General features: G+C 43.2%; 2 protein-coding genes across 3 annotated transcripts; both read left to right on the top strand.

The window, feature by feature from the left end:
- Nucleotides 1–2,166: 2,166 nt before the first annotated feature.
- Nucleotides 2,167–9,061, top strand: LOC306960646 (somatostatin-like receptor.1). Its single transcript, XM_079553117.1, has 5 exons — nucleotides 2,167–2,937; nucleotides 4,035–4,175; nucleotides 5,448–5,720; nucleotides 6,890–7,036; nucleotides 8,475–9,061. The coding sequence occupies exons 1-5, from the start codon at nucleotides 2,329–2,331 to the stop codon at nucleotides 8,679–8,681; spliced, it is 1,377 nt and encodes a 458-aa protein (XP_079409243.1). The 5' UTR covers nucleotides 2,167–2,328; the 3' UTR covers nucleotides 8,682–9,061.
- A 5,801-nt stretch (nucleotides 9,062–14,862) lies between these two features.
- LOC306960608 (LITAF domain-containing protein-like) lies at nucleotides 14,863–16,702 on the top strand. Of its 2 annotated transcripts, none has more exons than XM_079553059.1 (4): nucleotides 14,863–14,977; nucleotides 15,665–15,715; nucleotides 16,107–16,242; nucleotides 16,490–16,702. In XM_079553059.1, the coding sequence occupies exons 1-4, from the start codon at nucleotides 14,902–14,904 to the stop codon at nucleotides 16,593–16,595; spliced, it is 369 nt and encodes a 122-aa protein (XP_079409185.1). In that variant the 5' UTR covers nucleotides 14,863–14,901; the 3' UTR covers nucleotides 16,596–16,702. The 2 variants fall into 2 exon arrangements, with proteins under 2 accessions (XP_079409185.1, XP_079409184.1); XM_079553058.1 differs by having other exon boundaries at nucleotides 16,104–16,242.
- The last annotated feature ends 6,241 nt before the right edge of the window (nucleotides 16,703–22,943 follow it).

Raw genomic sequence — 22,943 nt, 5'->3', positions numbered from 1 at the left:
CCACTGTGCTATCAATTTAAAAGACAATTCAAATGGACAAAAAAATCGATTGATTGTTGTTTTGTATAAACATAACCTGTGTCGGTGTGGTATGAAGTGAATACTTGAATGAATACTTTGTTTGTTCCGCTTTAGACCTTTTTTTTTTTTCATTATAAGCCGTGTCTTCTTTGTGTGCTCCTTTTCAATCAAGAAAAAATAAATAAGTAAATAAAAAAGTGAAATTAATTGAGGAAGACGACCAGACTTGAATGGTCAGACTGGTGTAGTGGTGTAAAGTTCATGTCTCCGGGTCTTCCGTACTGATGAAAAACAAACAATCAAGACAAAACAACAACAGGAGAAAACATATTTTTCCCTCTCTGTTCAGATGCGGGATTATGATGTTGGTGAAAAGTTTCAGCCGAGTCAATGTTATTGTTCCCATGGGAACAAACATCTGATTTCTGATTATATTTTTCAGACAAAACGCCAACTCCTTCTATTGTTGTGTGACACTGAAGTTACGCAAGAGAAACATCTTTACATAGATTAAAAAATCTGCCGCTACAGGATGGCCTTGGGTTTAGGTTGCACTGCACTTGTAAGACCTCTATCTCAGTATTCCCGGCTCCTGTAGACGGACACTCAACACTATAACTGAGTACATTGCTAGTCATTCTATGTCGCTGAAGCTGCCCATGGGTTTATGGAGATGTGACACACCATCTGCATGTGCAAAGTGAACCTGACACATTCAATTCTGGGGCTACGGGGAAATTGGTCTCTATCAGGAACTGCATATGGATATAAGCTCATGTGACCACCCTGGATAATATTCATAATCACGCATGGCCAGATTTAAACAGATCGGAAACGGCTATCTGCCGAGACAAGATTGCGAATACAAGCGGCCGAAATGAGTTTTCTTCGCAGGGTGGCTGGGCGCACCCTTCGAGATCGGGTGAGGAGCTCAGTTACCCGAGAGGAGCTCGGAGTAGAGTCGCTGCTCCTTCACGTCGAAAGGAGCCAGCTGAGGTGGCTAGGGCATCTGTTCCGGATGCCTCCTGGTCGCCTCCCACGGGAGGTGTTCCAGGCATGTCCTAGTGGGACAAGGCCTCGTGGAAGACCCAGGACATGGTGATGGGACTATGTCTCCGAGCTGGCCTGGTGTCGCCTCGGGGTCCCCCCAGAACAGCTGGAGGAGGTGTGTGTGGACCGGGAAGTTTGGGCATCTCTGCTGAGACTGTTGCCCCCGCGACCCGGCCCCGGATAAAGCGGAAGAAAATGGATGGATGGATGGATGGAAACGGCTGATTAAAATATTTTCATCTGGCTTTGTAACAATAAAAAAAAAACTAAATGAGGGCAAGGTCAAAAGTTTTCAACCACAATTTAAGTTAGTACTTTGGAAATAGACAATAAATGCCTGTCAATGGCACATGAAGATTAATCTATGGACCACGGGAAGAGTAGTCTTTCCTTTTGTAAAGACTAATGGGGATTCTTAAATAAAGAAAAAAAAACATGGCTTGTGTGTTAGTTGTGCCATAAGCTTGATTTTCATATTGTAGCCTTTATAAAATTTGAGCCAAATGAAATTATTAAACTCATCGAAATGGTTGCAACCAAAATATAAATCTACCAATGTTTGGATAGTGTTAATATCAAGCCTTGAGCTGTGAATAAACGAATATATATATATATATATATATATATATATATTAACTGTTGATTGCTCACAGTAGTAGTAGAAGACAGACGAACTGAACAACGCACATCCTCTGTCTGTCTGTCTGTCTGTCTGTCTGTCTGTCTGTCTGTCTGTCTGTCTGTCTGTCTGTCTGTCTGTCTGTCTGTCTGTCTGTCTGTCTGTCTGTCTGTCTGTCTGTCTGTCTGTCTGTCCACAAAGAGGAGCGTGGGAGAAAGTTGGGTTAGAAGAAGAAGAAAGCTCAAGCGTGACTGTCGCCTCCGCCCCAGTGTCAGCACCACGGACAGCGATCGCGGCGCGCACATCACCGTGGACCATCAAGTGGATTTTAACGTCACTCCTGACAGAAACAAGTTTCGTTTGGACTTTTATCAGCTGAGGACTTGTGGATTTCTTATCCTTTCTTGTTAATCCTTAAAAAAATATTTTACTTTTACTTTTTACTACAACAAAGAAGAACGACGCTCATGTGAAAGATTTCAGTATTTGCGCTTGCAGGAATCATTGATGTGAACAAGAAGATCCAATATTAGGCTACACTCTGGTGTGCGCGCTATCTGACATAAATGCTTTTCTGATTTATTTTGACTTTTTTTTTTATATACATATAGCGGTTTCTTAACAAAAGCGACGGACCGATGAATTTAAACGCCTCTTACATGATGGATCCGCCGGACCAGCGCTACTATGCGCCTGTTTCTTTGGACTTCAACGTGAACTCCTCATTGTCCACACCATCACTTTTAAAGCACTCTTTTCCAAGACACTTCAACTTTTCGTACAACATGTCGATTCAGAGCGTCCCGTTTGAGGGCAGCAGCACGCTCGTGACTGCCCTCATTTCGTTCACTGTTTTCATGGCCGGTTTGATCGGTAATACCTTGGCCATATACGTCGTCCTCCGCTACGCCAAGATGAAGACAGTAACTAATATCTATATCTTGAACCTGGCGGTGGCGGATGAGTTGTACATACTTGGACTACCCTTCCTCACAACTCAAAACGTGCTCTCTTATTGGCCCTTTGGCTCCTTCATGTGCCGCGTGGTTATGACTGCGGACTCAATGAACCAGTTCACGTCTATCTTCTGCCTCACGGTCATGTCAATAGACCGATACCTGGCCGTGGTGCACCCCATACGCAGCACCAAGTGGCGACACCCGCGGGTGGCTAAAGTGGTGAGCGCTGCTGTGTGGGCTACGTCCTTTATAGTGGTGCTGCCTGTGGTCATCTTTTCTGACGTACAGGTAAATATCACATTTCAAGGTTTAATGCAATGGTATTTTATAAACAACCCTTACATTTAAGTTACAATAGCAATAAATGATAGTTTTCCAAGTTTTTCTAATGACTGTAACGAGGTTGCACCAGTAAAGTGGCCATTTTATTCGGGAAAGTTTAAAAGGTTCACATCCTGCCCATTTTAAGCAATGATGTAAAAACAATAAACATCACAAAAATGACATTTTTCAAAATCTTAAATAGTCAGTAAGTCAACTTTTCACAAGTGCTACCATGCCCAGATCAAGATCAAATCAGAACAAAAACCAAGGTCAAAAAAGGTCTTAAACGGACCTGGACAAATTTGTGGCTAAACTCAATGTAAACTACGGCTGTGCTCAGTATATCGTATCAGCAATATATTGTCATGTGGTACAAAACAAGCATAACTAACGTATCTGATTGAGGCATCTGTACTGTGATACACAAATAACTGTTAAAAATCTATTTGATATGCTTGTTTGACAACCACTGGTGTAGCCTGCCCTACACGCTTAACATAGACATAGTTAACATGGACCGTTCTCTCCTATAGAATAATTTGGATAAAAGGCGGGTTTGGTTTTTATACCTGCTTGTTGATCCGAAGGTTTAGTATTAAATGGCCTTAAAATTAACAGCCAGATGTTAAATCATTATTACAATAAGGACAGAATCTTTACAAGTGCATTTGTCAACAGCTCCCAAATAAAAAATGATGAAGAAATACGGGAGAGATAGTAGGAAACATCAAAGATACAGCATGTAGATGAAAATTACACATGTAGTCTGCTGAAAACACACATGAAGGAGTAGAACAAGAAAGAGAAAATAAGCCAGATTGAGTTGCCATTCATTTAAAAACAAATAAAAAGGTAAAGTGCAAGTAAAACAAAATTGTATGAGCGTCAAAGAGAAAGTTGTTATGAGACAGAATATTGTTTGATTGAAGGTCACTGGTTTGATAACGGTCTCCATTATCACTATTTTGCACTCGCTCACACAATAGATTCACTCAGCCTTGTTCTGATCATTTTATATGTGAAAACACAAATCTTTCTTCAATGTGACTGTGAATCATTAGGAGACGTTTAATTCCTGCAACATGATTTGGCCGGAGCCGAAAGACGTGTGGTCGACAGCCTTCATCCTGTACACAGCCACGGTGGGCTTCTTTGGACCCCTCCTACTCATCTGCCTCTGCTACCTGCTCATCGTCATCAAGGTGAACTCTACAAAACGTCTTGATACAAACAGAAACATTAAAATTTGACCAACACGCTCAACAATTTTACATAACAGTACTGATTTCAGTGGCAATGAAGGCTGCTGTGTTTGATACTTCCACTCATTTGTGGAAACTGCCTCATAAAGTTGTTGGACAATGTGAGTCTAAGGGTGAGACTTGGGCTTTTAAAGAACACTTTAAACTTTGCTGCCCCGTCCAAAAAAGCCAACTGTCTAAGGGATAAGTGCATCCAGTGTAATAGGCATCAGTGCAATAGGGATCAGTGCAATAGGATCAATGCAATAGGGATCAGCACAATAGGGATCAGCGCAATAGGGATCAGCGCAATAGGGAACTGTGTAATAAGGATCAGTGCAATAAGGAACTGTGTAATAAGGATCAGTGCAATAGGGATCAGCGCAATAAGGAACTGTGTAATAAGGATCAGTACAATAGGGATCTGTGCAATAAGAACTTGTGCAATACATTGTTTCAAGTTGTTTCCCGTTGTTTGTCATACTCCGTCTCACATGTTTCTTGTCTGGGTTCAGCTGTCTCTGTACAGTATAGTCTGTGTACATAATATCTTTTGTATAGTTTGTGTTTCTATGTCCCCTCCTGGAACCGCCACCTTAACGTGGTGGAGGTGTTTGAGCGCCCGAATGATCCTAGGAGCTCTGTTGTCGGGGGCTTCGTGCTCCTGGTAGGGTCTCCCATGGCAAACAGGTCCTAGGTGACGGGTCAGACAAAGAGTGGTTCATATATGAGAGACCAACAGGCCCGGTTAATCGTGAGGCCGTCCTTCTGTGGACCCACCACCTGCAAGTGGAGCCATAAGGGGCTGGTGCAATGTGATTTGGGCAACTCCAACAGCTGCCCCCATGACCCGGAAACGGAAAAGTGGAAGAAGATGGATGGATGGATGGATGGATGGATGGATGGATGGATGGTGTTTCTATGTTGTCTATAACATCAACCTGCCAGGGGGGCCTTCACATGGAAATTAGCACCAGGCTATAATCTGGCATATTTCCAGTACATTTGTTAGATGTTCATTAATATGCATTGTTCCTCCTTTATCCCTCAGATAAATAAATAAAGAAGGCAGGGGTGCCTAAAGTGCAGTCCAGCCGCGGTCAAATGTGACCCTCAAACCAATTGTTGGTGGTCCACAGACTTCTTGTTGAATTGGCACACATCTCATTTCATTCATTAACAATTACTTTTCCTTCTTCTAATGACTGTGTCCACCCTGACCTGTTCATTCAGGTGAAGTCATCAAGCGCCCGGGCCGGTTTCACGAAGCGGCGGCGGTCGGAACGAAAGGTGACCCGGATGGTGGTGGTGATCGTGGTGGTGTTTGTGCTTTGCTGGCTGCCCTTCTTCATCATCAACATGGTCAACCTCGTGGTCATCATCCCCGAGTCCAGCGCCACGGCCGGCATTTACTTCTTCACCGTGATCCTCTCCTACGCTAACTCCTGCGCCAATCCGGTGCTCTACGGCTTCCTGTCCGACAACTTCAAGCAGAGTTTCAGAAAAGTATGTGTGATTTTGCTTCACGCATTATTTGAAGAGGTGCTTTAAATATATAGACTGGTCTGGAAGCTGGGTTTATGCATGGATTTAGACTTCGCCGTAACCTCTCGTTTACACCTACAGTATCAACTTGTTATATTACTGATTGTCCTGAAGTATGGAGAGATTAGAAATGCCTGGACGATTGAGAGATTACATGCTTTTCAGCATGATGGGACAGTAATTAGCTGTACGTCGATGAAAAATAAAACTAAAAGTAGCATTTTACATTTTTCTTTATTCAAGTCCTGGGGTTAATGTCCAGCTGTTCTAGCTGTCTAGGCCTAGACCTGGGCTGACACTTTAGACAAAATCTGCAACTACATTAACGCAAACATTAATGCTAATGCAGACTAATCAATTCAAGTGTATGAAAGGAGGAAGCGAAGTGCTCAAGGAGAACTAATGGCAGCAAAGTGCCGTGCTCCACTCCTCCCTCCCGACTATAAAGCTGCTTTAAATGTGTGGTAGTTTATAAATGTTAAACGTTTATAGTTTTGTCAAGCACTAACATGGAAGAACCTTTCAAATATAAGTTCAACAGAAGAATTAGTGAAAATACTGGTGAAGCTTTGGGAGATACCTTCACCCTTTCATGGCAAGCTATTGTCATATGATTGTCACAGGGTTCTGTTGCTTTAAAGGTACATTATGCAACTTTTTATGTTAATTTGACCTTGTAGTGACCCAGCAGCTGTATGAGTGGTCAGCATGGCATCTTTACGTTCCATCACAAATCCTAAATTGTTTGGAAGGTTTTCACTGCTCACTAGAAAACCAAATCAATTGACCTACAAATCCTGGAGCGTTGTAGAGACCACCATTGAAAGTAAAGGCTCCATGCTGACCACTCATACAGCCGCTGGGTCACCACAAGGTCAAATGCACAAACATCAACTTTTTTTTTCCACATAAAAAGTTGCATAATGCACCTTCAAGTATGAACCATAAGTCTTTAAAAATAAAAATACAGCATCCATTTTTTAAAAATCAATGGCTAATTTGGGAAAGAACCCCCTGAAAATGGTACCGCAAGCCACATTTATGGTCCCGACCAACCAAATGAGAACTGCTGATTCTGGAGATCACACACTGTACCCAATGTGACATTTTCATATATTTCCACTGTCCAGGTGTTATGTGTGAAGAGTGTGCGCTGCCAGGTTAATGGCGTTGAAGATGGGGACCCGAGTGCCCCTCGCACCGAAAAAACCACCGCTCAAGACTGCCTCCCCTTGTCTCCGCGCAACCAGGTCTACCGCAACCTCCAGTGCAGCCAGGTATGACCTACTCCGGGGTCTCCAGTATTTATTCCCCCTGCTCTACCAGAGTGACTATGGATGGTGCACATTGATAAACACTATACTGTAGTAATTGATAGCACAAAAAGGCAAATGAGACGGCAAAAGAGACAGCAAAACTGTCATCAAATTTCACTCTTCGATTCTGTTTGTAGAAACGTTCCTTCGGGAGGTACTTGAAAAGGAGTGGAGGTAATTCCTGAGGTACACTGTGGAGACCCCTGCATAACACTTTCTAGAAAAAGAAAATAATGTACAGAATTTCAAACCGAAGTTACATGAATGATTAATGTTCAAAGTGAAATGAACCTATCAATAATTTAAAATCTGATAATTCTCCAAAGGCAAAACCTTTTCCTTCTGTCCACATTAAGAATGAGTATGATTCATAGCGACTAGCAGCCAGGGAGAGTACAACACTTGAATGAATAAATCAACAAGGCGCAGGTGCATGTGTGAATTTAGGGGGCACTTATCGGATGGGGAAAACATCAACAACTCCACACAGAAAGGCCCCGTCCAGGTGGAAATCGGGCCTTCTTGCTGTGAAGTACGAGCCTTTTGAAAAGAAAAGGCTGCATACATAGAACTTGTGAGAGAATTTACACAAATTAGGAAATATACGTGCTTCAAAAGTTACTACACGTTAAAGGAAAAGCTAATCATACTTATTTACAGAGTAGGACAGATCAATATGCTGAACAGCATTTTACCCCTCAGACTAATCTTAATATACAAATTCAGAAAAGACTTTCAGAATAAACAGTTTCATCATTCACGAGTCCAAACTTCAATGAGCTGGCACAGGACTGGATGGCGTATAATGTACCAAGCAGATAATTGCAACTGGCCAAATATTTAATCAAGAGTTGATCCAATAGTTCAGATGCACAGCCCTAAAATATGACTTTTTCTCTCTCCTACTTTCATGTTCTGTACTGTGTGAATCATGCGTTGGCCCTTTGTGCAGATTTAGATTGAAATGGATAAATATAGTAAGCAGTATGTAGAAATGGTGTTGTGGCGTGTATTGTAAAGTTTTTTGCATTCAATGTGTTCAATCCTTCAGTTCATTACACTATGCATTATTCTGGCTACATTAAAACATTTAAAACAGCAGTGTACTGCTTCAACAGATTTGACAAATTCATTAGACTTTGAATTTGTAAGTTGAGCTGTAACGAGTCAAGGCCTATATTTAATAATTAGAATTAGAATTTTAATAATAGAATTTTATGGAAACAATTCCTGAAAGTGGCGATGTTATATCTCTTTAGTATGAATTTAAGCGACTTAGTGAAAAACACTGAATCATCCAGAGTTAAACAGGCTCTTGCCCCTCTATCTGCCATATTGAGACTGTAATTAGTAATGCTTTGTTCATTTCCCTCTTCACCATATGAATGTTTCCCCACAGGTCTCGCCACAGCCCCCCGGATCTCCCACGTCCCACACTGCTGCTGCCGACCTGCACCCCTTCTCCCCGCGCAGGCAGTCCCTCTGTTCTGGTTTAGAAATGGGACACAACCCCCACAATATGAAAGCCACCACTGTAAACCTGGACAAACCGCCCACCGTCACGGCGCTCACCTCTCCCTCGTCTGCCTCTGCACCCCTGCAGTGATGCCAGAGGACAATGGAAACAGCTTTAATATTACGTGACATCTTTGGACAAATGGAGACATCTGAGCATCCAATGCAGACTCATTCTAAATGCATAGGAACATCTGCGTTCATATCAAAATACATTCAGGTGATGAGTTTCCGTTTTGAATAAACATGGCAAATCATGTTTTTCTTTCCATCTCGTGGTGAGTAAGTGCCTTTTCCACCATTCTGCCTCCATCTCCTCACACTTTCATTTTAGAAACCACATAAGAAAACATGTCACGCATTCACTAAAAGGGGCTTCAAAAAGGTCAAGTACTGAGAAAGCAATGCATTTCTTCTTAGAGGCAGTGTTTGACGAGAGAAAAGATGAGAAATAGTGGATGAGTGGTTAGTAATCTCACCACACAGCTAGAAGGTCATAGGTTCATCTTGTGTCTGTGTGGGTTTATCAAGGGTTCGCAAACTTGGCGTGCCTGATCCCGTCAAAGCTACATGAGGTTGGGCCTGGTTTGGGAGAACCTGAGTGAGCGGTTGGTGGTGGTTATTTTGATCATTTTAAATTATGCTACAAGAAACGTTTACAAAAAGTAAGAAATAAACATCATCAGCAACAAAAACTGTCTGCCATTCCCCAGGGAAGATGGACTGTAATGAGGAAATAATGTGGGGAAACTGTGACACTCTAGGTGAATAGATTTGCCTTTTACAAGTCATAACACGGCATTGATGTGGTGCAAAAATGTACGCCATCCCATCCTTATGTGAATGCATTTCATACAGACATCTACATCCTTTACTGCTTTTGAACTGAGCCAACTGTAATCTCTGTTTGGTTAGCATTTGTGTTTTACAGCCTGCTACAGCCCGAGGGGAGGGTGATAATTGCCTGCTCATTGTCGTGCAAATAGTTGTAGCCAGCAGCACACACTGCCCTCTGTGAGCGTATTTGCATGTCTATGAAAAAGTTAGCATATTTTTATAACATAAGAGCTGTAAATAACTGTTTACGGTGGGATGAGGGTTTGTGACGTATAATGTCTTTGTGAAAATGTGTTAATGTGACAATGTAAACAGTGTCAATATGGTCATACATGGCTCTTTACGGACCTCCTGAAAGTTTTTATATAAACTGCGGTACCAACATGCTGGTCAGGTTCGCCCACCGTGGCGGTGCGCTCAGTGGCGGCTCAGTGGCGGCTCAGTGGCAGCTCAGTGGCGGCTCAGTGGCGGCTCAGTGGCGGCTCAGTGGCGGCTCAGTGGCGGCTCAGTGACCTCAGGACTAACACTGGAACACAATTTCAGTGTTGCATTAATTTTTCACCAAGATCTTGTATTGATGATGGGAGAGTGTGAGCAGTGTGCAAAGCCTTCTCCGGCACATCCCACAGATTCTCCATAGGGTTAAGAACAGACAACTAGTGCTTTAAATACACCGGATTTAGCTCACCAACGGCCGTTTGAGTAAAAAACACAGAATATGAGTACTACAAAACATGTACAACATGACACATCATACAAAGAAACAAATGAACAAAGAGACAAACAAACCAACCAACAAACAAACAAACAAACAAACAAATGATACAACATGCAGAAGACACTGTACTAAATGAGAATTGACGGTTTTTTTTGCGTATCAGATAATCGGATAATCCGCTGCGACTCTGTGCACCACCACTGTGGGCCAACCTGACCAGTATGTAGGAAACCTGGAGGAAACCCCAGCAGACCTGGAGAGAACTCCACAAGCCCCCTTCAACCGGGGATTGAACCCAGGAGCTGTGAGGCAAGAGTGCTAACCGCCCGGCCAAAGACAAAGTACCATCTTTTTCAACTGGTGTTTATCCATGGGATTCAGTTATGTGACCTTTTCCTGCCAGTTTAAGTACTTTTGACCCGGCAAAAGACTGACTTTCTCTGTTGGTTGATTTCTATGGCAGTGATCCATATTTTCCATCTCTTGAATTGAGATCCGCGAACAGCACGTTTATTTTAATCTCAGTAAATGTTTTTATGATGCAAAATAAAAAATATGTATGTGAATAATAAATAAATGTGTTATTCACCATATCTGTGTCATGGAGTTGTTGACACCACTGGTCATTTATGAAAATTGAACAAAATGCTAAAAGGTCCTCCGACCAACACCAACCACTCACACACCACAATTACACACAGGCAAGTTGGGGAGGTGTCTTGTCCAAGGATTAAATGAAAGTTTGCAAATGCAGGAGATGGGATTTGAACCACCAGGCGGTTCCTGGTGGTTTTAACAGGACCCTCTCTATCTATCTGAGACACAGTCACCCCATATTTTATTCAGTAGTTTACATTAATTTATAATCAGTTGCAACAAAAATACTTTTGTTACTAATTTCTTTCAATCTTGAAGAAAGCACAGGTAAAAATATCCTTGGAAGATGAACATGCAGTGCATCACTGATACACATTCCCCTTGTGATTGAAAATGTAGGCAGTTGAATTGTCCCTGTTCTATTCACCTTCATGCCATGACTCATAGACTAAGTAGTTTTTAATAAGGCGGCCCCCTTCAGAAGGATGGGTCTGTTGTTGAAAAGGTCTTGGGAGGCGGCCCATCTTTTTAATGATCGCTGACGAGATGTCAACTTCACTCTACTTTCGAGCCTATATAACCTTTTTCGCACGGTGGCACTGGGCAAACACTCAAGCAACTAGGTTGAGAAAATGTAATTATGGGGGGAACATGGGTGTCATCTGCTTATGATTACATTTCCAAGTGCATTAGTTTGCAAGTAACAGGAAGTAACTCTGCCATAGAGAAGCGCGGGTTTTTGTTACTGGGTCCAGGATTATTGAGAGGGTTGGCTAAGAAGAGCACCTGGCATGGACCATATTCTGCAAAGCCTTTTCTCCATTTTAACCACATGTAGTCTCATACTGGGCGAGTGAGATGTTGCCTCAGTAAGTGGGTATGACGCGTCGGGCGGCTACTGTTTACCTGCTGCTTTGTGTTAATCTAAGCAGAGTCCATAGGTCCAGTAAAATACAAAAAAAAAAGTATTTATTCCATAATTGATAAATGTCCGAAAGGGTTGGAAATAATCTATAAAAAACACCAGACTAGTAACTCTTGCAAAGCGCTCAAAAACCAGTGCGCCCTTCCAGAATCAACATTTGTTTACTCTAATTACTCCAGCAAAGGTCACACAAACAGAGGAAATTCAGAATACGTTGTTGTTCCCACATCACATACATACCTGCCGTTTTGTTTCAATCATGCATTCAAGATTCAATTCAGTCTGTCTCCCTCCTTTTCAACAGCTCTAAACACTTAGCCCCACCAGCTGATGTCATGATGTGTTGCTTCAGTATAATTAAAGTTCCGACCGCTTCCCTGGAGTCATCATTTCAGTGTTCAATTTGCCCGCAAACAATGACAGAAATCATTCTACTAGCAGGCAGACTTTTTAGCTTCTTTTAAACAGCTTCACTCCCCCGTGTGGCAGCATACAGGCGGTTTGCATGCACAGGAGTTAGGGCTGAATTAGCTAACTTGAATTCCAATATACATGATAAAACTTAATTTACAGAAACAAATGTCTACAAAATAAACAATAAAAAACATGCATGATAATATAGAACGGTTTGAGGGTCATCCTAGTTTGCAATGTTTTCTCCCTAATGCCAAATGTAAGGTCCATAAAGAAACTGTTGAAAACTGCTATAAAACAGTTTAAAAAAAAAAGTAATATATGTAGTATGTAGTATGTGTAATATGTGTAAATGATGAAAAACAGGCCATTACATAGCGTTAAACAAAGGTTTTAAACAAAGCTTAATCAGAAGCAGGGTCTCCGACATTGTCCTAACAACTTTTACAAAATAAAATCAGCAGAGCTGCTGATGCTTTGAGGATGAATTACATTTTGTGTCAATTCTCTAATCATTTATAAATAAAGATTGATTGATTGGTTGACTTATTGATTGATTGATTGATTGATTGATTGATTGATTGATTGATTGATTGATTGATTGATTGATTGATTGATTGAATTTACCAAAATGCTTCCAGTTTGCACTCAAAATGTTCAGAACTCAATCATTTTATGTGCAAAGACCAAATCACTCTGTCTATTAATTTCAGACATATGACCTTTTCCCCTGGTGTGGACTCCTCTTTTGAAAGAAGATACAATATTTAGTGCTCTATTATCAATTGCTATGGCAACAGTCCTAGTTTTTCATCACTTGAGATTCATAGATAGGACTATAATTTAAAAAGACACTCCACACACACGCCAGAACAAACCAGCAGGGATTTAAACAGTCGCCCAGGAAATCTTCACAACAGTGACGACCGCTCAGAAGGACAGTCCAGTCAAAGTCCCCACAGACTCCAGACTCGAGGCCTCACTCACTTCAGGAAAGACAATTATTTCAAATATATGATGGTGACCTTCACTTAAAGAGCTCATTTACATTTAACTAACATTGAGAATGGCTAACACACCCACTCCCACCCACCCCCCCACACACACATGCACGCACGCACACACGCACGCACAATTTACAAGTGCCCAAAGACTTGCTTATACCAAAGGCCTAGAGCTGGAATGAACTTGCTACACTCACTCACCACTCAAACACCCGCATTATTGTTCAGTCGACACAGAGATGCAATAAGAAAGATATTGAGCCCACCTTAAATTCACTTTGCGCTTTTTGTCAACATTACATTTGTGCTTCACTGTGTAACATCTGTATTGTTGACTTACATCTGATTGATCCAGTTGTGAGGCCACAGTAGATGTGACACTTGTTTTGTTTAGAATAATAGACTGATTGATTGAAAAATAGACTACGAACTGTAAAATGGGACTAATGTTAACCTCTTACCCTGCCTTAACCGCGTGCACTTTCTCATTGTACAGCTTTACCCAAATCTATAAGCTTAAAGCCTCATTTGAAAGCTAAGACCAACAAAACTCATCTAAACTCTTTTCCTTTGACATCTTTTCATCACACTTTTGTTGTGTTCTCGTCACACATTATTGTCACTTGTTTGCCACATTTTTGTCACTTCTTCATCCTCGTTTGTGTCTAATTTTTGTTGCTATTTTGACACTTTTTTAAAAGAAGCTTTTAGATTTGGGTAAAGCCAAACTGGTAAAAAAAAATGTGCATGGTTCAGGTGGGGGTTTAAAAAACGCAGTCCCTACAATGGCCACATGCTCTCACTGTTATGTTAACAGTAAGGACAGATGAAGATATACGTGAATAGGGAGAAATTAGACATTTTAACAAGCCACTTGCTTACTAACTTGTTTAATTAGGAGTGATTCAGAGGTGCTGCTGCAGACATCATTACACTAAATTATATATAGAGCCGAAAATGCTTTTGTCTGGTTGCTACATTTTACTAAGTTTATGTTAGCAGTTGCATCTTCATTCGTTCCAACCTAATTTAACATTTGAATCCATCTGAACATGACACAACTCTCCCCCAGTGGGCAGAAATAGCAGGGGTGTGATTCACAGATAGATGGCTCCGTGCTGCCACCCAGCGGCTTAATGCAGCGTTGCATAATTCGGAAGATGGATACCGTATATGTTAATAACTCCTGAACCACTGAAGTGTCACTTTCATGGGCAAATGGATTTTTATAGCACACTGCGTCCTACTTTGTGTTTCCTGTATCTATTAGAATAACACAAACTTACTGTTTATTGATGCAGTTCATTGCCACTTGTGCCATTATTTGCACAATACATTCGCACCTAACCTTAAAGTTTGTCTTGACCGAATGTCCACTATGTTTACGCGTAAATGTGATCCTCGCCCAATGCAGTGTTGACTTTTCCACTAGTTTCCAGCCACTCCTTACAGCCTACCTGCAGACATTCAGTGAAACAGAGGCTCACTCTCAAGGTATTTACTGCGTCATTTGATTAAGCCATATGAAAGGTTTTTGGTCATTTATTATTGATTATTTGGTCAACATACGTCAATTATCAATAAAGATTAAACAAAATAACCCGTTTGTGCGTTTGTAAATGAAATGGGTAACATTTATAATTTGACATTTTTATCCCCCCCCCCTTTCTCTTTCTCTCTGTGTCCTCATGGAAATGCTAAAAAACTGGATGAGCAAGATTTTCAGGTGAGGAGCGTGTGCCTTTCCACGCATCATCAGTTGACACACTGGTGCTGTATAAGTAACATAAAGGTCTTTCAGTCTCAGGTGGATAAAATGGACAAGAGTAAAGAGGCTATGGACCCCCCACCATACCCCGGACCACCCGGACCAGGGTTTAACATTGAAACAGGTACGACCAAATTCTTTAGCTCGATTAGGTACTGACATCATCACACTGACATTACACTCCTTGGTTAATAAACAACAACAGGGAAATAGTTACTGGTTTATTATTGGCTCATTACTGAATTATTATTGAAAAAGTGTAAAATGGAGCTCTCCTGAAGTTGTCGTTAACACGGTAGAACACACTATGACTGAACTACTCACTTTATTCTGCATTTGTAGTACTTCGATCACACTTTACTGCTTTTATACTTTTAGTACTGTCTCGTGAATGACCTCAGTTAAGAGAAACAAGAAGAGTGAAGCCTATTGTAAATAATGCAAAACACTCACTTGTACATTAGAGAAGTAAGGTCATTTTTCAAACACTCTGCTTGCATTGCTATCTCCTATTCACATTTATATTAATGAATCAGTTCATTCTAGTTTTCCTGATACTGATGACATGGACACAAATACTTCTTTTCACATTCATTCACTTCAGACTCTTTAGACTTATCCTTTCACCGGACACACGTCCTTATTGTATCATTTTGAACAGCTCTTCGGTTTTTTCCATGTTGTATGTAATTTGTTTTGTATATTTAAAGCTCATGAGATGTCCATGTAGAGCACTTGCATTGTTGCATTTACAAGACATTAACCCCTACACATCATTGACTGAGACTGTAATGATTGTTATTACTTTCAGCTCAGCCAGCGTCTTATCAGTATGCAGCCCAGCCACATGTGGTGCAGCCCGGTGAGTGGAGTTTAAGTTCTTATACACTCGGTTTAGACCTCCTTTAGACCTATTTTGCAAAATATTAAAAAAATAAAACAAAAATTGTGTCTGCGTAAGTTTCCCCTTGACCATGCTGACCTTGTGTTTTAACGTGCTGGTGAGCTGAAGAAGATTTTGTACCTTGGTAGACAATCAAATTCTGTTCTGTTTTGTTCTACTGTATAAACATGGGCAACAGGACTGAGCGCACAACAGATTCAGTCTGTGGTAATTTGTATTCATTGCGCAAAACTCAAAAATCTAGGCCTCAACATAAACCTGAGTTAGATTTTTTTTCTGAAGCCACGTTATATTAATCCATGTGTGTCTTTCATAGAGTCTTACAGATGATGTGCTTTTCTTACAGTAGTGTTTGTGCAGCCCACTCCCACTGACTGTCCTGGGCAGATGATGTGTCCTCACTGTCAGAGCCATGTGGTCACAGTGACTGAGTACAAAAATGGTGCTCTCACTTGGCTCATTTGTGGGATAATCGGTATCTTCCTGTGAGTAAAATATTATCTAAATAACTCTTTAGCATTAGTTACAGTTGGTCAAAGCTTTAAACTGAGGAAAAGTGAAGGACAGTGAAATTGCTACTCTGAATGAATAGTGAAAAAAAATCTGTCAGAAAACGCAGTGCCTCACCTATGTGGAAGCAGATTAAAAAGGTGTTCATTAAACATTGCAGTGGGTTCAGGAAGTATTGATACGCCTCCATCTATTCATTTACTGTGTGATGTGTGTCTACAGTTTCTGGCCTTGCTGCTGGATCCCATTCGTCATCGATGCTTGTAAAGATGTGGAGCACACCTGCCCGCAGTGTCGCAATGTCCTCCATGTCCACAAACGGCTTTAACAAACTAAATCAGTGGAAACAGGATTCTACTTTACCATTACAATATACCACCATATATATGTATATTTTGTCACACCATAATATCTACACACTAGACTTTTTAGCAATCATGGAGTTACTGCAATGATTTTCTTTCATGCTGATAATGCCTCAAGTGACAGGCAAAACATCCTCAATTCTTCAACAGTCCAGCACAGATGATAACAATTAAAAACTGTTTTCTTCCAGGATTTACGGCTGAATATTTGAAAGTCCATCCAAAGTCCAAATCTTGTTGTCCTAACTTATGCTTTATGAGATACTTTTGTGGTTTTTCTGCCTGTGAGCTTATGCTAAGCTACACTTACCACCTACCACAGTATAATCGAAGTACAGACTTCACCAAAAATGCAATGCACAAAATATGAAGGATTTTTGTAATGTGTTGTATTGTTTGTGTAAATACCTTTGACAAATTGATCATACTTTTGTTGTATTATTTAGTGAAAAGCACCATTGATTTATCTTTTAATTTATGAATTAATTTATGTTTGTATGCTCTTTCATATTCCTGTTTACTGTAGTACGATCATGTGGTCAGCAATACCTTTAAATTGATAAATAAAATATTGTGGATCACTAGCAAAAATCTTATTTAGAGATCATTTCCTCCAGGTTTCCACACACAAAGCTGAAAATGTAAGAAGCTGCTGAAAGAAGGGCCTCTTTTTCGCTCCACCCAAAAGGTCTTTGTTGCCTAAAACTTTCAATCACAGTGGACAGTAAAGGACAAATCAACTCCACTAGACCCTTACTAACATATGTGACTACTCTAATTGTGTGATGACAGCTCAATAGCAACATTTCAATATGTTATGTTATAATGTAAAATTATAAAACTGGGACAAAATGTCCCATGACAAAAGAATGAGGTTGTTTCCCAGTGGCTCCGTTTAAGACATTCCTAGACCCAACATGAAATTAGGCTTAAAACATCTTAAACTGAAACATAAACTTGTTCTCAACATGACCTCTGCACATTAAAGACAATGTTGTCTTCAGTTTATTTGTGTTCTTGTGTGTGGTATAGTAACAAATACACTCACTCAAACTGTAAAATACTGTTTGGTGCTGTATACATGGTTTATACAGGAAGAAGCAAGACAAATGTAATGCTTTTAATGCAACTCTTCATACCCAAATACTATATCTTAAAGGGATATTTCAGAATTTTTGACATAGGGCCTCATTTCTTAGTTATCCAGAGTGTTGTTGATTTCTGGAGATTTTTTTTCTTTTTAATTCATGCAGTCCTTATATTTGAAGAGTTTAATAGTGCCAGGCTAGTGCTAGGCTAGTGCTAGGCTAGCACATGTCTATGGTAACTAGTAGCCTGCATTAAAAACAGTCTGACCCAGTGCACCTGAGGCAAATCACTTATAACACCAGTCTACCGATATAAGTGTCTGTGTTGACTGAATAATTTTTGAAATATAACCATTTTGCATTTAAAAGAACTTATATTTGAGCAGCATCAGCTTCCTGGTTGTAAGCTACGCAGCTGCGGGGTGAACTGCTACATTACCAGATCTACAGGTTTGTTTACCTGCGGCCGGCATTACAACACGTGAAATTCACAAAGGAGCTTTCTACAAATCAGATATGGCAACGTTTGGAGGACTGCCCGATGAATTTGAAGAGGTTTTTAATGCAGGCTACTAGCTACCATAGACATGCACTAGCCTAGCACCACTAAACTCTTCTGCATGAATCAAAAAAAAATTAAAACATCTCCAGAAATCAACAACACTCTGGATAACAAGGAAATGGGGCCCTATGTCAAAAATCCTGAAATATCCTTTTAATGCCACAAATGCAGAAAAAATTGGCAAATATCAGCCAAAACTGTGATAGAATATGTTTTACACTGTAACTGGTATTTTTGATGAACTTATACAGTAAAAGTTTTTGAACAATGTCATAATTTTCAAATAAATTTAGATTTAATGCCAGTTTGAATCCAATTTAATGTTTTTAATGGCATGAACTTGATTTTGGCACAGTTGATTTAATGACTTTTATTGCTTTTCAATGCCCCGCGGAAACAATGTGTATAAAGCAACACTTAAATGACCATTCTTGGCTGCCCCTCCTTCCAATGAACGAGAGTCGCCTGTTGCTCTGGTTGTCAGTGAGCCGCAGAGAAGCACCTCTCCAGGTACCACTCTGCATTCTCCTCTGAGGTAAGAGGGGACTAAGATCATATCAGTCTAACTTTAAAATATGTATGTTGTTTCAATAATGCTTATGTAATGGCATAGAGAGGGAAGTTACTTGTGTTTAGGAATAGTATATGGTAGGAATGAGGAAGCTAAGAGGACTGGGTGGCAGTCAGAGGCAGGTGCCTCGACGACCTGGTCCGCATGCACAGCTTCTGGCGTTCGGGACATGGAACGTCACCTCGCTGGGGGGGAAGGAGCCTGAGCTTGTGCGGGAGGTGGAGAGATACCGACTAGATATAGTCGGGCTCACCTCCACGCACGGCTTGGGTTCCGGATCCCAACTCCTGGAGAGAGGCTGGACTCTCCATTTTTCTGGAGTTGCCCGCGGGGAGAGGCGGCGGGCTGGGGTGGGTTTGCTCATATCCCCCCAGCTCAGCCGCCACGTGTTGGAGTTCACCCCGGTGGACGAGAGGGTCGCGTCCCTACGCCTTCGGGTCGGGGACAGGTCTCTCACCGTTGTTTCGGCCTACGGGCCCAACATCGGTGCAGAGTACCCGGCCTTCTTGGAGTCCCTGGGAGGGGTACTAGATAGTGCTCCGACTGGGGACTCCATTGTTCTGCTGGGGGACTTCAACGCCCATGTGGGTAACGACAGTGAGACCTGGGAGGGGGTGATTGGGAAGAACGGCCTCCCCGATCTGAACCCGAGTGGTGTTCTGTTATTGGACTTCTGTGCTAGTCACGGTTTGTCCATAACGAACACCATGTTCGAGCACAAGGGTGTCCATAAGTGCACGTGGCACCAGGACACCCTAGGCAGGAGGTCGATGATCGACTTTGTAGTTGTGTCGTCTGACCTCCGGCCGCGTGTCTCGGACACTCGGGTGAAGAGAGGGGCTGAGCTGTCAACCGATCACCACCTGGTGGTGAGCTGGATCCGCTGGCAGGGGAGGAAGCCGGTCAGACCTGGCAGGCCCAAACGTGTTGTGAGGGTCTGCTGGGAACGTCTGGTGGATCCCTCTGTCAGTGGGGTCTTCAACTCCCACCTCCGGAAGAGCTTCACCCAGATTCCGGGGGAGGCGGGGGACATGGAGTCAGAGTGGACTCTGTTCTCCTCCTCCATTGTCGATGCGGCTGCTCGTAGTTGTGGCCGTAAGGTCTCTGGTGCCTGTCGCGGCGGCAATCCCAGAACCCGGTGGTGGCGCCCGGAAGTAAGGGATGCCGTCAAGCTGAAGAAGGAGTCCTACCTGGCCTTGTTGGCATGTGGGACTCCTGAGGCAGCTGAGAGGTACCGGCAGGCCAAGCGTGCTGCGGCTCGTGCGGTCGCAGAGGCTAAAACTCGGGTCTGGGAGGAGTTCGGGGAGGCCATGGAGGAAGACTATCGGTCGGCCTCGAAGAGATTCTGGCAAACCATCCGGCGCCTCAGGAGGGGGAAGCAGTGCTTCACCAACACTGTTTACAGTGCGGGTGGGGGGCTGCTGACCTCGACTGGGGATGTCGTCGGGCGGTGGAAGGAGTACTTCGAGGACCTCCTCAATCCCGTCGTCACGTCTTCCAATGAGGAAGCAGAGGCTGGGGACTCGGAGGTGGGCTCGCCCATCACCGGGGCTGAAGTCACCAAGGTGGTGAGAAAGCTCCTTGGTGGCAAGGCTCCGGGGGTGGATGAGATTCGCCCTGAGTACCTTAAGTCTCTGGATGTTGTAGGACTGTCTTGGCTGACACGTCTCTGCAACATCGCGTGGCGGTCGGGGACAGTGCCTCTGGATTGGCAGACCGGGGTGGTGGTCCCTCTCTTTAAAAAGGGGGATCGGAGGGTGTGTTCCAATTACAGAGGAATCACCCTCCTTAGCCTCCCCGGTAAGGTCTATTCCGGGGTGCTGGAGAGGAGGATCCGGCCGATAGTTGAACCTCGGATCCAGGAGGAACAATGCGGTTTTCGTCCTGGTCGTGGCACACTGGACCAACTCTATACCCTTCATCGGGTACTCGAGGGTTCGTGGGAGTTCGCCCAACCAGTCCACATGTGTTTTGTGGATCTGGAGAAAGCGTTCGACCGCGTCCCTCGTGGTGCCCTGTGGGGGGTGCTCCGGGAGTATGGGGTCCGGGGCCCTCTGCTAAGGGCTGTCCGTTCCCTGTATGACCGCAGCAGGAGCTTGGTTCGCATTGCCGGCAGTAAGTCAGACCTGTTCCCGGTGCGTGTTGGTCTCCGCCAGGGCTGCCCTTTGTCACCGGTTCTGTTCATTACTTTTATGGACAGAATTTCTAGGCGCAGCCAGGGGCCGGAGGGTGTCCGGTTTGGGAGCCTCAGAGTCTCATCTCTGCTGTTTGCGGACGATGTTGTTCTGATGGCTTCAACGAACCAGGACCTCCAGCACGCACTGGGGCGGTTTGCAGCCGAGTGTGTAGCGGCCGGGATGAGGATCAGCACCTCCAAATCCGAGGCCATGGTTCTCCACCGGAAAAAGGTGGCTTCCCCTCTTCGGGTCGGTGGGGAGTCCTTGCCTCAAGTGGAGGAGTTCAAGTATCTCGGGATCTTGTTCACGAGTGAGGGACGGAAGGAGCGTGAGATCGATAGACGGATCGGTGCGGCGTCAGCAGTGATGCGGTCGCTGTATCGGTCTGTCGTGGTGAAGAGGGAGCTGAGTCGGAGGGCAAAGCTCTCGATTTACCGATCGATCTACGTTCCCACCCTCACCTATGGTCATGAGATTTGGGTAATGACCGAAAGGACAAGATCGCGAATACAAGCGGCCGAAATGAGTTTCCTTCGCAGGGTGGCTGGGCGCACCCTCCGAGATCGGGTGAGGAGCTCAGTTACCCGGGAGGAGCTCGGAGTAGAGTCGCTGCTCCTTCACGTCGAAAGGAGCCAGCTGAGGTGGCTCGGGCATCTGTTTCGGATGCCTCCTGGTCGCCTCCCGCGGGAGGTGTTCCAGGCATGTCCTAGTGGGACAAGGCCTCGTGGAAGGCCCAGGACACGGTGGTGGGACTATGTCTCCGAGCTGGCCTGGTGTCGCCTCGGGGTCCCCCCAGAACAGCTGGAGGAGGTGTGTGTGGATCGGGAAGTTTGGGCATCTCTGCTGAGACTGCTGCCCCCGCGACCCGGCCCCGGATAAAGCGGAAGAAAATGGATGGATGGATGGAGGAATGAGGAAGCACACAGTAACTGGAAAAGACATTTTTTGCATACGACTATACTACTGAAAATAGGTGAAACTGATTAAAGTTTCTGTTGTTTAAGAATGTGTTGGGCAAAGATTAGAGAAAGATTTTTAGTAATATGTATGCCCAATATGACATTTCCAGTAATTGAGATCATATTTAGCATAGCTGTTATGATTATTGATTGAAAAAGGGTCCTGATGTGTGTTGACCAGCTTAGCTCTTGAATGAGTTATTTGTGTAAATGCAGTAATTGAGTATTATTTGCTATATGCTGTGTACCGTGTGATCTGCAATACCTTTTTTTTTCCACCAGGAAAATATTATCTACGGTAAGTGCTCTGAAATGTTACATAACTGGATCAGCCACTACTGTGACGTGACAGGGAGTTGACTTTCATGGCTGATTAAAGGATTCCTTGTGTTCATATGATACTTGCCTTTGTCGATGTAGGTTAACACCATGGAAAATGGTAAGGAGCCCATGCCCATGCCATCCCATGCAATACCCGCACAGCAGAACCCCCCGCAGTACCCCGCTGTGCCTGCACAGCAGTATCCCCCGCAGTACCCTGGTGTGCCCGCACAGCAGCACCCACCTCCACCCCAGTACAATGTAGTACAAGCAGAGGCGCAACCAGGTACAAGAGAGAGTTCTGTCTCATTTCAGATTGACCACATCATACTTCTACTGTACAGTTCTCTGAGTCTAACACATACTATCTTATACTTTTCCTGTTCAACAAGTTGTTTATACATACCAAGTCCAGCCTCAACCACAAATACAAACAGGTAAGTGCATATCTCTGTGTAAAACATGCGTGAGATGAAGAGTGAAACTGGATGACTATCGTTGAAATGCATCTTGCTATTTGTTTTATAACAGTAGTGATTCAACCAAAGCCCACAGACGTCCCAGGACAGATGCAGTGTCCACATTGTGGTAACACTGTAGTGACGGTAGTACAATACAAAAATGGGCTGCTCA

This window comes from Gobius niger, assembly GCF_951799975.1.
Source record: "Gobius niger genome assembly, chromosome: 3".
Lineage (NCBI taxonomy): Eukaryota > Metazoa > Chordata > Actinopteri > Gobiiformes > Gobiidae > Gobius > Gobius niger.
The sequence above is the reverse complement of the archived record's forward strand: the minus strand, read 5'-3'. Positions and strand labels throughout refer to the sequence as shown.